Source organism: Camarhynchus parvulus, chromosome Z (genome assembly GCF_901933205.1).
Source record: "Camarhynchus parvulus chromosome Z, STF_HiC, whole genome shotgun sequence".
NCBI classification, from domain to species: Eukaryota; Metazoa; Chordata; class Aves; order Passeriformes; family Thraupidae; genus Camarhynchus; species Camarhynchus parvulus.
In genome coordinates, this window is record NC_044601.1 from 56,004,384 (window position 1) to 56,021,862 (window position 17,479).

General features: G+C 38.4%; 1 protein-coding gene across 1 annotated transcript in view; it reads right to left on the bottom strand.

Moving 5' to 3' along the window:
• NNT (nicotinamide nucleotide transhydrogenase) overlaps nt 1-17,479 on the bottom strand; it is a 43,820-nt gene that overhangs the window by 21,824 nt on the left and 4,517 nt on the right. Inside the window, 12 exon segments of the mRNA XM_030968169.1 lie at nt 361-556; nt 2,125-2,270; nt 3,001-3,111; nt 3,874-4,035; nt 6,185-6,338; nt 7,272-7,463; nt 9,201-9,334; nt 10,084-10,271; nt 11,095-11,183; nt 11,801-11,888; nt 12,436-12,653; nt 13,760-13,989. Coding sequence (XP_030824029.1) covers nt 361-556; nt 2,125-2,270; nt 3,001-3,111; nt 3,874-4,035; nt 6,185-6,338; nt 7,272-7,463; nt 9,201-9,334; nt 10,084-10,271; nt 11,095-11,183; nt 11,801-11,888; nt 12,436-12,653; nt 13,760-13,989 — 1,908 coding nt within the window.

Genomic DNA, 17,479 nt, shown 5'->3' on the forward strand with positions numbered 1-17,479 from the left:
TGAGAAATTCATTGTTTTCTGTGACAAAGGCACAGTGTGAAAGAGAGAATTTGGCAGTATTCGGTCAGGAACTGAACAGAAGTACAAAGTTGGGCAAGATCATTTACCTCTGGACACAAGTTTTCCTATCAGAGATGATGTGGTCCCACTTTTCAGTCAGCCCATTCCTTATCACATTGTGAAGCATTAACAAAAGCCCTGACAGTTATGATATTTTGTTCACACATTTGCCGAATAATTTTGCACAAGCCACAAATGTCAGTTAGTCAATTCACTTGGGAGCTATACAGTATTTTATGTATATACAGGTTCCATATATGCATGCATGGAACAACGATTGTTAGTTCATTGTACACATACCTATTGTCCCACCAAGTGCCATTGCACCTGACATCTGTGCCAACAATGCAGGAGTGGGATTGAGGCTTCCAAGAGTTGCGGCTAAACCTCCTGCAACACCAATCATACCCAAAGCATTTCCCAGACGAGCTGTTCCTTGGGTAGACAAACCAGCCAGGGCACCAACACAGCACAGTCCAGAACCCAGATACATCACCTTTAAAATAAGAAAAAACATCAGTATGAAGTAGGGACAAATTGCATTGCTATAAAACATCTCTGATAATTACACAAAATGACTGATTTCTCCAGAATGTGTTTAAGTCACAATTCTTAATTAAAGTCAAGAAACTTTACAGGATGAGGTTTTGGCCAATTAAAATGTGATATCGATAAAGATTTTCCCTCCCTTGATGACCCTTTTTTATCTGCAAAATGACTATTAAATAAAGCCAAACCAATTTTCCTCATCAGTTCAGAAGCAACCTTTCCTTTAGCACACAAATCCAAAACTATATGGTCCTCTTCATTATAGGGATATTTTCAGAATTTGTTCATGGCAAATTTGAACTAAGAAATAGCTTTGATATTTGAACTAAGAAATAGCTTTGATAGTTCTGAACTACCAGCAAGAATGTGGCCAGAAGGAGTAAAACTGTGATCATTCCCCTGTAGTCAGCACTGGAGAAGCCACACCTTGAATCCTATGTCCAGTTTTGGACCCCTCACTCCAATAAAGACACTGGAGCAAGTCCAGAGAAGGACAACTGAGCTGATGAAGCATCTGGAGCACAAGCCTGATGAGGAAGGAGTTGGGGGTTTCAGCCTGGAGAAAAGGAAGATCAATGGAGACTTTACTACCCTGTACAATTCCCCAAAATGAGATTGTAGCCAGGTGGGAACTGGTCTCATCTCCCAGGTAACAAGTGAGAGGACAAGAGGAAATGGCCTCAAGTTCATAGGGAAGGTTATATTAGATATCAGGACAATTTTTCTTCACAGAAAGCATGGCCAAACTTTGGAACAGGCTGCCTAGAAAAGTGATGGAGTCACCATCCCTGGAACTGTTCGAAAAAACTTGTGGATGTGGCACTTGAGGACATGGTCTAGTGGTGACCACGGTGGTGGTGCAAGGCTGACAGCTGGATTTGATGATCTTAAAGGTTTTTCCCTATACTAATGACACCGTGGCATTCTGTAACTGTTGTTTGCAAAAAGTATAAACAAACTTACATGAACTGAGCTATATATGACCAGATAATTGACAAAATACAAATACATTACAAACCTCTGCCATAACAGTATGTTTGGATTCACTTTTTCCAAGTGCACAAGGCAATATAAAATGATTTTTCTTACTATTAAAACAAATGTAAACAAAAGTTTACTATAAAAGGTGTTACAGGTAAAATCCCTGTACATCCCTCTGCACTGAAAACTGATCCCATCCTTTTTTAACTGTCATGCCAAGTTGAACTTTCAGAAACATTTAACACAAAGACTGATTTCTGTAGTTACTGTATTATTTAGACTGCAGTTTAGGAAAACAGTCCAATAAATAAAAGCACCTGCTATGTTAACACAAAACCAAACAACAACAGAGCTTTCAAAGTATGTTAGCTATGTGACTGCAAGCTTACAGTTAATCAGCTTCAGACTGGCCTTGTGGGAACATGCAGCTGATGGAAAGACCTTGGATTATTTGTTATCTACTCCTCCACAGAAGAGGCATGAAGAAACATAACACTGAGCACTGGGCTAAGAGCCATGAAGTTATCGTCTTACTTGTTCAATGTAATAGCCACTGCTGAGAGCAGCTGCATAGCCTCCTACAAATACACCACCAGGGAGCAGGTACAAGTAGTTGTACTCAGGAGGGTCTGTGGGACGTTTGAACATATCCAGCATTCTCTGTGTAACTAAAAAGCCACCTGGACAAAGTAAAGGAGCAATCTTTAAAAAATAAAATCTGAAATCAAGCACATGCCAAATTATAAGAGAAATATTTAGTAATACCATATTACCACACGATTCAGCAACTAATAAAGCTAGTAACCTGGAAAACTACCAGGAAACAAAGGCATAATCAGTGTTAGATTTTGCTGTCTCTTTTAGCCTTTTCAGAAGAAAAGGAGGAATTGCTCTGGGTCCATACTCTACACTGACCGTAGGATACAGCTTAGTTTATGACTGCACTCTTTGCCCAACCTGCTTCAGCAAAAGCAGTATTTCTAAGTCACATTACTCACTTTGTTCCCTTTTTATTATTGAAGCTGGGACTTCTGAAGCTCAAGGAAAAAGAATTTTGTTCTATGCTGCTAGTATGTATTTCATGTAGGAAAATTAATACAAGTACAAATCCTCAACAACTACCCCCTTGGGTTACACAGGAAATAATATTGTATATAATCACCAGCCAAATTTATGAAAGGAAAATGTGCATTTAAATAATTCGTAAAAGAGGTTATTCCACAGGGTATGCAAAATGTCTACAATAACTACTGTGAAAATGGGAGGGCTGATGGGTTTTTATTGATAAATGCTCTCAGAATCTATTCTCAGAGTAGTATTTCTGGAATTATACAATTAATTAACTACAAGAAATTTAAAAATTACACTAGTACTTGAAGTTATCCTCGGGAGAAAAGCTAACATTCATACCTGCAATATTGACTGAAGATATAAAGGTTGAAAGCACTGCTAGGCTTTGGGAAATGTCTTGAGGGAGATAGTGTCCTCCCATCAGTACCAGCCCACCAACTGCAGTCAGACCTATTTAGGAGATAAAAGTGTTACTGGAAGAGGTTACTGTGTAACCTTAAAAGGCTCTACACCTTATAGGAAGTTTCCTTTCAACTGTTGGACTAATATCAGTTAACTCAAATTTTGACCCCTACTTACACATTAACGCTTAAAAGAAGACTACCACAGTCTTTTTCAGGAATACAAACATGCTTCAAAAGAAAAAGAAAACGAGTAAATGAATGTAGTTTTGAAGAACAGTGCACCAGGCACAGAATTAGCCAAGTACTTGTTCAATAAAAGAAACTTTGTTTATAATAATCAAAGCAGATCCACATATAGCCAAACACAGATACATAAAATCTTACTTATAAGAATTACAACTTTTATGGGTATTTTAGGATTTATTTTCTTTTTTCCCCTCTCTCAAAACACATAGTTTGAGGACATGAATAGAAGAATGTAAAAAATAGGAAAGATTAGTTATTTTCAGGGCTATCTTTTGAAGAGATGGGAGAAAAGATGTGATCTACAAAAGGAGACTGCATCACTCCAAGTAAAACAAACTTTTAAGCAAATAAGTCAAGTGTAAAAATTACTTAGGAAAATTAAAAGGATACAACATCACATTTGCCTTTCTTTTGAAAAAATCACACTCTCAGAAATACATTGTTTCAGGTGTCCTTGCTATTTATGAAAGTAAACTCAAACATGCACAGCAGTACTAATTCAGGTAAAAGGAGTTGTGCCTGCTTCAAGTAGAAAACAAGAGGCTGTGTGACAGCCACTTACCTGAGATAGCATTAGTCACAGACATGAGGGGGGAGTGCAGAGCAGGAGTCACACCCCACACTGTGTGGTACCCCACTATCCCAGAGAGGCCAAACGTTGTCACCATTTGTGTGAAAGCATCATTAGGTGCTACAATGCCCAGCCCTAACATACCAGCTAAACCTAGAAGGCAAGCACAGGAAAGCTCTGTAAATTTTCAATAACTTCTTACATTTAAACTGTGTAAAACAGGAGCCTAGTACTGACACAAAAGCAAAATGGAGTTCTCTGCATGGACTGGTGTCATGGTTTGACACTGGCACAATGCCAGTGCCCCATGAAAATATACTTCCCTGGTGTTTGCTGTGAGATGTGACCAGGAAATAAGCAAAGCAGGCCTCTAGCTTAGAAAAAAAGGTTTATTAACTAAACTACAAAAGGAAAACACACACACACCCACACACACCCACACACACACACACCCACCCCCCTGGAAAATGAAAACTCCACAAAAACATTTCCTCCTCCCCCCACCACATTTCCAGTACATCTTCCAAATTTCAACTCTCCATCCATCACCCTGTAAATACTCAATTTCAGTCCGTCAAGAGGAGAGGAGTCCTTCCTGGGGCCATGGTGACCTCTTCCTTGCATGCCCAGCACTCTCACCACTGTGCATGGAACAGAGCTGCTTCAAGGGTGCTTTGACCAGTTCCAAAAAAGCACAGTTTTCTCTCACTCTCGGGACCTCTTGTCCCCCCCATACTTGTCTACCCCCTGGGGCCGGGGGGTCTCCAAACTGAACCCTCTCAGTTCTGAGCCATCGCCTCCCCCCTGCATGCAGCCTCTGTATCACAAGGAAGCATGGTTCTGTCCATGGCTGTACCAAAAAGAGTCCAGCAACCAGCTACTCCATCATCTCTGTCCAACCTCTTCTTTACTCTCCCAGCCTCACTCACTGCTCCGACTGTCATTCTCTTGCCCATTTCCTCTTTATCATCCACTCCATCTCCCCTCCAGGAAAGGTCCAAATGCTCTGTGAGGTCTTCATCGTCCAGAAGGGGGTTAACAAACTCCTGCACTCGGCCAGGCTCCTTCCCTGCTGCACTCCCCCCTTCCCCCCACTTCTTCACAGGCCGATATCACCTCAAGGCCACAGGCCCGTACCGGCTTTCTCTCTCTCATCTTCTGGCTGGGGGCGGGGGAAGCTGCCCAAATCCTCTCGGGGCCTCTCTCTCTCTGTCTCTCCTGGAGGGGGGGCCTGCCCAACCTCCCCTGGTGCCCCCACCACCCTTCCATCTTGAGGGGTCAGGCCTACCTCTGCCGGGCGCAGGTTTTCCCTCCCCACCCAGCTCGAAGCCGGGCAGGGGAGGCCTTGCCTCTTTGCTGGCCGGAAATCAAAGAGAGAGCCCAAGGGAGTGCTCTGCTTCTAACCCCTGTGTTCTCAGAGGCGCATCCACCCTCAGTGGCCAAGCCTGGTGTCAGTTTAGAATCTGAACACCTATTGGCCTCTGGCCACTCCATTCCCAGAAAACCTGCTTCCTGTAAACCCACGACAACTAGTGTCAAAATCAGGGAGATAATTTTTTCAAATACACTAAGTTCTTTCAGTGCAAATCTTTCCTTTGTAACAGAAAATAAAGCCATAAATATAATCCACACATATTTGTTACACATGGACACAATGCAGCAAAGATAGGTTTCTACACCAACACTGAATCCTGCCACTCTCCTGTTCTGTCGAAAAAAATGTAGAAGTCACAATTATGTCGAGATATGGATGTATTAAAGCATATGTATGAAGAACAGGGATTAAAATTAAGACTACTGAATTCATTAATTACTTCATGCAAAAGTTCTGATACACTGAGAGTAACAAATGAAATGAAGAGCCAATGTTTATTTGTCAAAGTAAAGTCCTATTTCCAATACTTCAGTAAACTGTGGCCATTTAAGTCTCACACAATACAGTAAAATCTGAAGAAAGCAAAAGCCATTGAACTGATTCTGCTGCAAAGTAGAGGCACAGTCCCTGGCAGAAGTCCTTCAGAATTTTAAGCACTCTACTAATATTTAAGTAGAGACAAACACACATATATACAGATAATCAGCACTTGTTGAAATGTCAAATACTTTTGGTAAAATTTCAGAAGTTTTATTTTCCCTCTCAAGAAATTCTTACACTATGCTGATTTTGCACCAGGATACACTAGCCAATCAATTGCTCCCCAAATAGGTATTCAATTAAATGAGTTAGATGATGGGTCATTCAAAAGTATTAGCCAAATGAGAAGTACTCTACACTGATTCTTCAGCTATGGAAGTTGCCTACCTGCTGTGTATATAGATGCAGTAGTCATGGTTTTTCTGAAAGGTGTAATAGTAGCTGCTTTTTCTGCTTCCAGCTCTGCTACAGTCTTCTGCTTCACTGGTGCTCCCTGAGGAATGTTTTTTGGTGGAGGTGTCGGGAAAATCACTTTGCCATCCTGACAAGAGATATTTACAGTTACGCCTAACATGGAATATGCTTAGTACTCTTCTTCTCAATCCTGCAATTCAGGCAAGTGCTAACATCCTACAGCCATGCCCAGGAACAGGCTCTTTTTCTGCATCAGCAGAAGTTTGCAAGGCATGACCACGTTAATCATACTGGTTTACACATTCTTCAGACAAGATTTTATATTAGTGTCCAAGAGTACCTGGTGAAGACACAGCACAAGGCTCCAGAGCAGAAACAAGAGAAAAGCAAAGAGAAAAAGTTCCTTAAGTGGAAAACATCTAGGCAAAATAAAACTTAGGTCTTGGAAAGAACAAAATCTGCTACAGATGTGAAATGTAATCACAGCCTTTCCAGACCTCATATAGAAACCAAGGATGATATCCCACGTTTCTTGTTAATCTTCAGGCCTCTGTGGAGCCACCAGCACTGAGCTGTACTCACTACTTCAATGGCCTGGGAGAGCTGAAGTCTATGCCCTGAGTTTTTATTTTATTATTTTCTGATAAAGCTTCAAGTATTGTGCATATTCTAGTTTCACCATTTTCTTCTCTTACTATAAAAGGAACACTTTTTTTTTTTTTAAATAAGAAGAATGTTTTTCTGGAAGAATGTTTTGGTCTGGTAAAGCCTCAAATATGTTTTAAGTAGCTATGTTTTTATCACATGAAACACACAAACTTTATCTTTTTTTCCTATTTTTCATTGGTAAATACATTAGATTTAACCTTGACAAGAAGTCAAGACTACAAAGAAACAGAGGAATTTTCAGCTGAATAAACACACAATTACCCATGCACTCCACCAAGCCACCTCTGAAATCTGCTGACATGCAGTATCTCTGAATATATTTTGAAGAGACAGAAATTATAAATGATAGATCTGTACTTACAGATTAAGAATAGAATATTTAGTGGCTCACCTTCATTACTACAGTTCCTCTAATAACATGATCCAGAGTCCCATAGTCGAAGTCATCTTTTGGATCAAAGTAGAAGTTCTCTTTGTCAGGACTAATAGCTTTTAGAAGTTTGATAATATTATTAGAATACAGAGTACTGGCCTGAGTAGCCATTCTGCTAGGCAGATCTGTGTACCCAATGTGTGTAACACCCTGAAAAAAATCCAAGTAAAATAATAAGGATTTGTACAATCTCTGAAAAAGCATCATCTCTTCCAGTATATCCTTCTAGAAATATCTATCCAAACTGTATCATTTATCTCTGTTTATAACCCCAACTAAATTGGTTACCTGCATCTCTGACACTACTAAGTCAGGGACAGATCACTCACAATAGCTACAGAATCCAACATGATCAATTCCAACACCTTAAACTCTATTAGCAACAAGACTTCACAGAGAGGAAGACATTGGAGCAAGAGCTTGTCTTCTCCAAATCCTACATTCTCTCAGAACCTAAATTCTTTAAGCAATCAGGTAACAGATTCATCCACCTAATGCTTGGCATCTTCTCAGTTTTTCTGGAAGGCAGGCACTGGAGACAATTTTCTGTATGCCGCTGGAGTGAAGGAAGCTCCCTCAGAGCTGTGCAAGAAATATGTCTGAGTTCATATGTATGTAAAAATGTAGCCTAATATACCCTCACTGCTTAAAGAACTAATGAGAACTAAAGGATATCAGGCTTTAGGAAAGAATGGGAAGCTGAGGCTGGCATACACTCTGAGGTGTTCAAAAGCAGGCATGTGTTAAAACAGTGTTCCCACAACTTACAGCTAAGATCCATACATGCTTCCAGAACTCTGGCTTTCTAATGCAATGCTCTGGCACAATTCTAATAGTTCTGCACTGCTGCTATTTTCCATAACACAGAGCCAGTACACTAAATCCAGGGGTAACACTCCTCTGACTAAAAGTGTTCCATATAAACCCTTCATGCAAGTGTCTGCTTACTTCTCTTCTACATTCTCTAGTTTCAAGTTTTAAGCAATGACATCAAAAGCCCAAGAAAGCCACAAAGACAAGTGCAACGTGTGATTCTTTGATATATACAAACAGAATTCTGCTTATGTCAATGACAACCATGGCTGCACTGTCCTACAGGCTTCCCAAATAAAGGCATTATATCCTTGCACTATCAAATTACAGCCTAGGAAATCTGCTACTATAAATTTCATCGCCCAGATTTCTGTAATTGTTAGCAGACTTCCCATAAGCACCAAAAACAAAACCCAAAAAGCAGAAAGACAAGTTCTCAATTAAGCAAAAGAACACTGGAGCAAAACTAAAGTAGTTCAGTCCAGACCAAAGGACTTACTTTAAGGAACCAATTTTTGCTACATCTACTTTGGGTTTCAAGTGCTTTGGATACTCTATGGGCGACACACTCACATTACTGAAGATAAATAAAAGCAAAGTCAGCACCCTCCTGAAGCTGAAATAGTACTGAGTAAGCCAGAGACTCTGCACTGAAGTAAACACCGAGAGTCTGAACCTGCTTAGCTTTGCCTATGACAGGAAATGTTTACCTCCAGCCATGGGAGGTGATAAGCAAATCAAAGAACCTATTGCTACTGCTGTGTTTTTTAGCTAGACCAAGAAGGAGATATCAAATCCCACCTTCAATTCATAAGAGACGAACACTGGAGTTGGAATTTTAAGTAGCAAGAATTCTGTAATATCCATTAACAACAAAATTAACTATACAAAGGTGTCAGTTTCTTTAAAAATATCCAAATTGAAGTATTTATATAGTGACCAAATGCAAATCTAAAGGATTACTTCAGCCCAAAGCAGCTGAAAGACTGTTGACAATCCAGCTCTTCTTTTCAGCATACAGTTTACAGTTTTTTTCAGGTGAACTGAGAATGAACTGCAGATTAAAATGCTCACCTTATGAACATACATTTCTCCAGGCTTTGTAGTCTCAATATTTCCTCCTGCTTCTGCAGCTAAATCCACAACAACTGAACCTTCCTTCATAGATTCAATCATATCTTTCTTAAACAAGATTGGAGCTTTTTTGCCTGACAAAACAAGGCATAGCAAGTTAAACACAAAATAACAGCTTTCGATCTGTTGAGCTTAGGAGATGACTTCTCCTCTTTGCTCTATACATAAGCTTTAATTTTGTAAGCAAAATTTTCAAGTAATTGGTACCTAGGATAAAAAAACCACAGAAGGTTTTTTTAGATAGACAGAAGAAGTGCTAGAACACCTGCTCCAAAAGCATACAGGAAAGTTATGCATGGTAGTCTACCAAAGATAAGTCCAATTCTGCCAGCAAACTGACAGTCTTAACATCCAGTCTTACACTTTCAGTCATAACAAAAAAAAAAAAAGAGCCACCACATTGCCAGCTGTTAAAATAGAGACATTGTGCAACACAAAGCACTAAAATCTAAGCTCTACCTTACTATGTTTCAAAGGACAGTTCCATTTCAATCAGACTTGTTCCAGTGCACAAGTTGTATAGCAGAAGTAGCAGTGATGCAATAAATATGCAAGAGAATTATATATTCTCACTTTATTACTAAATACTCCTTTTTTAGTAAGAAAAACATGATGATATTTGATTCACACTGATAGTCTATGGAAACAAAAGTTGTTTAAAAAAAAAAGGACACACTTTAAAACCAGGCCTTTATCACAGAAGTGCAAAGGTGCACATTCACACAGACATAATTCATTATCCCCTCTGTTTTCATGCAGATGCAACCCCAAAATACAACTTACTTAGAAGACTGAAAATTGTCATTTTTCACATAAAGCATACCTGGAATAAGTGCTGTAGTGATGATAATGTCAACATCTTGGCACTGTTTGGCAAAGAGTTTCATTTCAGCTTCAATAAATTCTTTGGACATTTCTTTAGCGTAACCTCCTTGTCCCTCTCCAGATTCCTTTATGTCTACTTCCAATGGCTCAGCACCAAGAGACTTGAACTGTTCTAGGGCTGCAGCTCTAGAAAAATAAAATCGTAGTTGAGAGGAAAAAAAACCCACTACTTTAAAAATACATCATGGGTTTACCAGTGGTTTTAGTAGCAATCTTCAGACAAGAGATGTAAAACTTATTCTAGTATTAAGGAGACCATAACGAAAGTCCTCAGCTTTCTGTATTCAGTGCAAAAAATAATTGCATTGATAAATTTAGGTTCCAGTCAGACTTGAATAAGGAATGAAGGCAGCCTATGGTTTCCTGTATAGTCAGCAGAGTTGCTTCAAGAAAAATCTCAGAGCTGAGGCTCTGCTGATTAACTCTCCTCACACATTTCTGTTGTCATGACTTGGTAAATTTACAGCCCAAACGAAGGTGCCAAAAATGGGAGATAAGCACAGAACCCATGATCTTGTCTTTAAACTGTGAGATGGGAAGTATTAGTAAATCTCATTTTCACAGGGAAAATTACCAGGGGGTGGGTGTTTGAAGTTGTGGCTTGCCAATATTCTGTAATTTATTTTGCATCATATGACATCACATTAAATAAAGAGACTAAATTTCAGTGTTAGGCGAACAGTGACAACATGCAGAGAATTAAACATAAATGTTCTTGAAACTCAAGACAAAAGTATTGAGAGAGCTTAAGAAGGGAATTAAAATAAAAATGGAAAAGTTTTAGACAGATTTTAAAATTAATAAAACAGGAAGGACTAATAACGGCATGAAAATAGTAGGAAGTGAATTATGACTCAAGTGTAGTACAAATTATTTCACTCTAATGCAGGCATAAACAACTTAATCTTCAAGTAATTTCTGACTGGTATTACAATTTTCACACCCTTACCTAGTATCAAATCCACGAACCACTGCACCCATTGATTTTGCTGCTCCTGCAGAAGCCAGGCCAGCAACCCCTCCTCCAATGATCAGCACCTAAAATGATAAATCTCATTAACCAGTCATTTAAACAAAATACCTTACGATAAAACCAAATTTAATTGGGCAGAGTTGTCCCATATATCCAACAGTTTAAAAGCTGTAACTCCTAATTACACATATCTAAGAGGCAACTCTTCTGTAGCTAACAGTTTCTCTAAGTAAATACAGGTTTTCTCCTTGATTTATCTTCCTTTTTTTCTTCCCTAATTCTACTTTCATTTCTCTTCAACCCAATCCACCTGTAATTCCAACCAAGTAAATCTTTCCATTGCACTCCTCAATGCACCAGAAATACTACTATCTCTGAATTTTCCTAACTGCTTTCTTACCTTCTCCTACTTTGAAAAAAAATAAATCAAACCCCTTATAGCTAATCTGATATTTAAAACTAAGCAAGCTTAAATAAAATTCAAATTATTCTATTATTCCCAAAACAAAACCAGAACAGATGTGAACAAAAAATGGTATGAGAATAATTACAGTGATTTCTGAAGTCGTTAGAAACAGCCCAAAGGCAGGAAAAAAGCCTTTTAACATAGTTTCAGCAACAGGTACCTTTGCTCAGAAATTCACATATTCTTTTGGCACAATGTGTGTTTTATTGCACATACCTTTGCTGGAGGAACTTTACCAGCAGCTGTGATTTGACCCGTGAAAAATCGACCAAAGTGATTTGCTGCCAGGACCACAGCCTTGTAACTGTCAATCAAGGATGAACACACATCAGTGCTTTCTCAGATTCAGTAAATTCCATTCATTACATCAATCTAAAAGATGAACATTTGACCAGAGTATGTGTAGGATAAACCAAGCTTAGTATTCTACCATTGAACACAAGCTTACTAGTCTTTATCCATATTTCTATGGAGACGTCTGACAATATTTGATCTTTTGTTTGTAACTGCCATGGCAATTGCATTCACACTGACTATTCTTTGGGTTAGTTAGCTCCTAACACCAGATCCCCATGACAGACAATCTGTATTCAAGATAACTTAGTTCAGAGCAAAAAGGTACTAGACAAAACAGTCAAGGAATTAGAAGAATTATGTTCAGTTTTGTTTATTTTAAAAGCATTGCTCTGATCTGCTATAAAGCTAACCATAAAAAACTTCAACACTACCCTGCTTGAAACAGCTCTTCATGAAAATAGAGATGTAGAATCATTTTAGATATACCTAATATCAAAGCACATGACTTTAATCCAGCTATACTTAATAAAGCAAAAAAAAAAAAAAAATCATACCCAGCAATGTTGGCCATGGAGCTAAGTGCATCATATCCCTGAGCAATGGTGACCCGTGGAACCTGATCCATAGCCAAAACAGTAGCTTTTTTTTCTGCAAGTTTTTTCAGGAGATCTGGATTTTGTGCTGGGTAGATAAAACTAATCAGGGTTGCTGCTGTCTTGAAAAGATCTGCCTCATGTACACCTAGAGATGAGTTATATATAGGAGCTCTCACCTGAAAAAGACAGAAGTTTCCAAGTTAAGAGGAAAAAAATCAGAACACATTCCACTTACTTTCTCTCAGTTTGCAGTCTGTCCATTCCCATCCAAAAAGTACAGAAAGAAGAAAGTACATCAAAGGCTATTTACACAACTGAACTGAGTAACTGCACTTCCCAGCCGCAGTCCACATCATGGAATTGGCTCTAGCTGGATTGGTAACAGGACAAAAATTGTCAGCACACACCTTCACAAAGGTCTGATGACTTCTAACGAGCAGTCACTTGCTTTTGTAACAGACAGCTACCCTCAAACCCACCATTCGTAAGCAAAATGATTACTCAACAGATATGACAATTAAGCTCTACAAACTAAGAATCACTAATAAGGTTGCAGTGCATGACTACATACATGGAATTTCATGCCAGATGTTCAGCAGACACTGATCTTCATCTACATTCACTTCTGAGTTTCTCACTTTTCTCCAAACAGAAACCTACTTAAAAGCATTGTCCACAAAGCAGCTCACAGAAATTCCATGTTCAGTGCTGATGGGATAATTTTAAACAGAGCAACTGAAGGAAGCCTCAATAAGGTAAAGGTATTTTTTCTCTTTTTTCCCCTTCAGGACTCTGTACAATCTAAGACTTCTCAAGTAAGATTGGTTTTAGCTCTTTTCTCAAATTTTAAACACATCTTTGCTGTGGAATTCAGAGAAGTTACATAATCATATTTTCTAAATCCCAAACCACGCTATTTAAAGAGTAACTAGAGTTATATGTTACCAATTTTGGATAAAAGATTTCTTAGAGCAGGGATCTCATCTGACTAGATTCCAGAACTAGTCTACCTCACTCTAGAAAACACAAAAACTCTTAGGTAGTTAAAAACTTGCTAGAGATATTATCCACATTTTTTCAACATTGTCATTTACTTTTTATTAGTGGAGGTGCATGCCTGAGCTATTAAAAAAACCACAAAAATTGAATCAGAACTCAAAATGGAAAACACTAATTTAATGGAACCTTACTTACTAAATTTTCCGCAGATTATCAGAAAAAAAATTACCTATACATTTCTCCAAAAACAATGTAATAGGAAATATACTAATAAAGCAATTACTTTCACAACCAAATCAGAAGCCAAGACTTCCTTGGTCCCCTGAATCTTTGCTCCAACTTCTCTGTAATGGTCATCAGAAAATTTAGAAGCTTCTCCAGCACCAGATTCCACCACAACATTGAAGCCTTGCTTAACCAAGGCTTGAACTCCAGCCGGTGACAGAGCCACTCTCTTCTCATTCTCAAATATCTCCTTGGGGACACCCACAGTCAGTTGTTTATATGGAATTCCTGTAAGAGTGGCAAATAAGACAGTATTAGTTGTACTAAACATTAATTAACTGGTATAAGGGACACTCTTCAATGTTGTACAGACACATGCAAACACGTCACAGTTAGCAATTCTCCCCTCCTAAGTGAGGAGGAAGCAGAATGCTATTTTCTAGGAACATTGTTTACATTTCCTTAAATTACACCATCTTCCTAGAGATCCTTGTTTTCTCAGCGATCAGCAGGTGAGCACAATCAGCCACATAAGCAGTAACAAGTGTTTGGTGCAGTTCATACTCATTGTCGTTTACACAGCTCTGATTGTGTAACTGGCATTCTGATTTACACAATACCTGGTGTACTGGTGATAATACATGCTGTCTCAGACCAGAATTTAAATTGCTTTCTAGTCACTTCCAGATTATTGTGAAGAAAGAAATAAATGAGCTTGAACACTGGAACTGCATTTTAACTGAATATGTTTGTAATGTATATCAAATTATGCCAAATTATTGAATGCAACATACACGCCACAAAGTACACTGAAAGGTATAACTACATCAATAAGGTACTCTAAAAGTTGCCACAGAAATGAAAAATGTGAATTCAGAAGTAGTTGAAGAATAAAGGAATATCCTGCTACTAGTTTCTTCAAAGTATTTATCTTCAAAGTTATTTCCTTGTCTTAACTTGTTCAAAGCTCCACTAAGTAACATCAGGAAACTGCTAAAGCTGAAATTTATGCTTTAGTTAAAGTTTTCAAATTACAAACATCTAACTTAATTCAAGTACAATTTGGGGGCTTTCAGTCTCGTATCTGAGAGATAAACTTCTCTGATCCAAACAAGTGTTTAAATACATTATTTATAAATACACAGGCTCAAGCAGAATAATCATACATAAAACTATTACATTGCTTTAATTACACTGAGAGCATGCAGTCCAACATATAGGCTGAATTCTGTACCAGCTTTCACTCACATCTATGCAGAATTGAAACCTGGATTGTGACATTACTATGCAAGACATTTACACCACATGAATATTAATAAACTATAATTTGAGCAATCTAAGCAGTCACTCATATTAATGATCAAGCAACAACAACAACAAAACCCACCAAAGAAACCCCAAACCTAAAAAAGGGGAGAAAGTGTATGAGAGGCTTGTTTAAAATTTCAAATCTCTTTTTAAATTGTCCAACAATACTGTGTATTGTGCTACAAAAAATTGTACCAAGCAAAGAATGCAAATTTTAGGAAGGCCTCCTTTTGACTTTGAGATAGAAACAAGTAAAAAGAAAACTAAAAACATACTACAATATAAGAGCTTTGAGGAACTAGATTTAGATTTAAAATATCAAAATAAATTATCTGTGAAATTGAACCTGGATTACAATGTGCCTAAAGTTGGCAATCTGAAAATGTTTTTGGTTAGAAATTTTCAAGCTACTGTCAACTTACTGTGTTCTGAAAAACCAGTACAGAGCTGCTAAGAATTGGTACTTAAATACCTACTTATACTTCTCAGCCTACTAACACATTAAAAAAAAATTAACACATCCAACAAGACAGAATGACAGCTCACCAGACAAAGAAGTTCATTACTTCTAATGGCAGCACCAGGCGAGGTTTAACTGAACCACAGGAAGTTCAGGTTGGACACCAGAAAGAATTTCTTCACTGAAAGGATGGTTAAGCACTGGAATGGGTTGATAAAGGGAAGTGGTCAAGCCACCATCCCTGGAGGTGCTCAAGAAACAACTGGATGTGGCACTTAGTGCTATGGCTCAGCTGACAAGGTGGTGTTCAGTCAAAGGTTGGACTTGATCTTAGAGGTCTTCTCCAACCTTAATGATTCCATAATTCTAATTCTAAAACATACATTCACAGAACATAAAGCCAAAACAGGAGCAAGAATGCACATCTAAACCAACAGATCCACAAAGGTAACAGAGCTTTGCAATGATTTGTTCCACCAGCATACATCAAATCTAAGCATCCCCGTGCAACTCAGGCCATACCCACCACAGCAGCACTAACCACTTGTTACCAGCTCTGGTAACTGTTGCTGTCACTCAAATTACTCTTGTCATTTGAAGAGACTTTTCTCCTCATCTCGTCTAATTACTACACAATAAAGTCCTGCTTCTGATTTTCACTAAATCAACTCGGTGGAAATGAGCTCTCTTGTCTTTTAGAAGTAGGAATGAAACCTAGAAGATTGAAATTTGTTAGGATAACAGAGACCAACCAGAATTTCAGAGAGGAAGCAGTTCTAGGGTAGGATAGGATGCAAAACATTTTTCAAAAAGCACTGAGAGAAGTTAAGAACTAAAGTCCTACCTTCCCTTTCTCCTTTTGGAAGTTTTTGTAGCACAAGAATGCCAAAGGGGAGGAAAGGAGGGGAAAACATGGGGGAAAATAGGGGAAGGGAAAAACAAGGGGAAAGGAGGAAGGAAAAAAGGGAGGGGAAAGGAGGAGCAAACAAGGAAAGGAATAAATTATAGCATAAAGGAAATAGATAACTGCAAATTTAAAGGTACAAAGACATTTGACTAAAGCTTTTATTTTTCTCAAGCAAATCTTCTATAGCTCCTAAGCCTCAAATGATAACAGATGCTTCTAACTTCCTTTTGCTCATTTGCTTCTGTGTGGGGTATCAGAATAGAAGAGTAAATGGCTAGGAGTAAAAGGACAGAAATATACATTCACTAGATCCAGATATGTTTCCTCATTCCTCACTTCTTTCTTTATTGGTACATCTTGCATGCAATAAAAATTAGTACAACTTTTTCAGATAGAAAGTATTTGCACCTTATTTAGTAAACAGAATGATGACAGACCAGCATTGAGGAACATGCTCTTCTCAGAGTTTTAGGAGATCAAATCCAAGATAAATATCCAACAAGTCTCATTTGCCTCACCTACTTTTCTTCTCTATCCCACTACCAGAACTCCAGCAATCCATAAATACAAAAGCAAATGAATACATAAGCAAACTGTCAGTTTGCCAGCTTTTAGCTAGAGTAGGTATAGGACATTTTTCAAGTAGACTGCCCCGAGCTTCCACATGATTCAGTACCAAAATTAAGCAGGTATCTACAGCTCAAAAACAAAGATCTATCTTAAAACTGCAGTACAGGTCTTGGGAAGAAAGGGTTAAAAAGCGGAACACTGGCATGGAGGATTGCAAAGCTCCCTTTCAGCTGGAAATAACTCTTGATAAGCCTATGTGAACAGCAGGTCTGTGGTGATTTACTGGTGCCTGTGTCTCCGCTTGTTTTCCTCTGCCCGGGTGCTGCTCCAGCAATATCCTGTTAGCGAAGTAATGGAAATAAACTATAAATTTACCCTTTGGATTCTAGACATGACTTTATGGCTGTCCCACCTGCCTGTCTGCGCTGACATACACAACAGCATATGATCAATACTCTAGCTGGAGGAAGCTTTGTGATTAACACAGATTTGGTTTGTTGGATTCAGCAATTTCATCAAAGTCAATAGTTTTG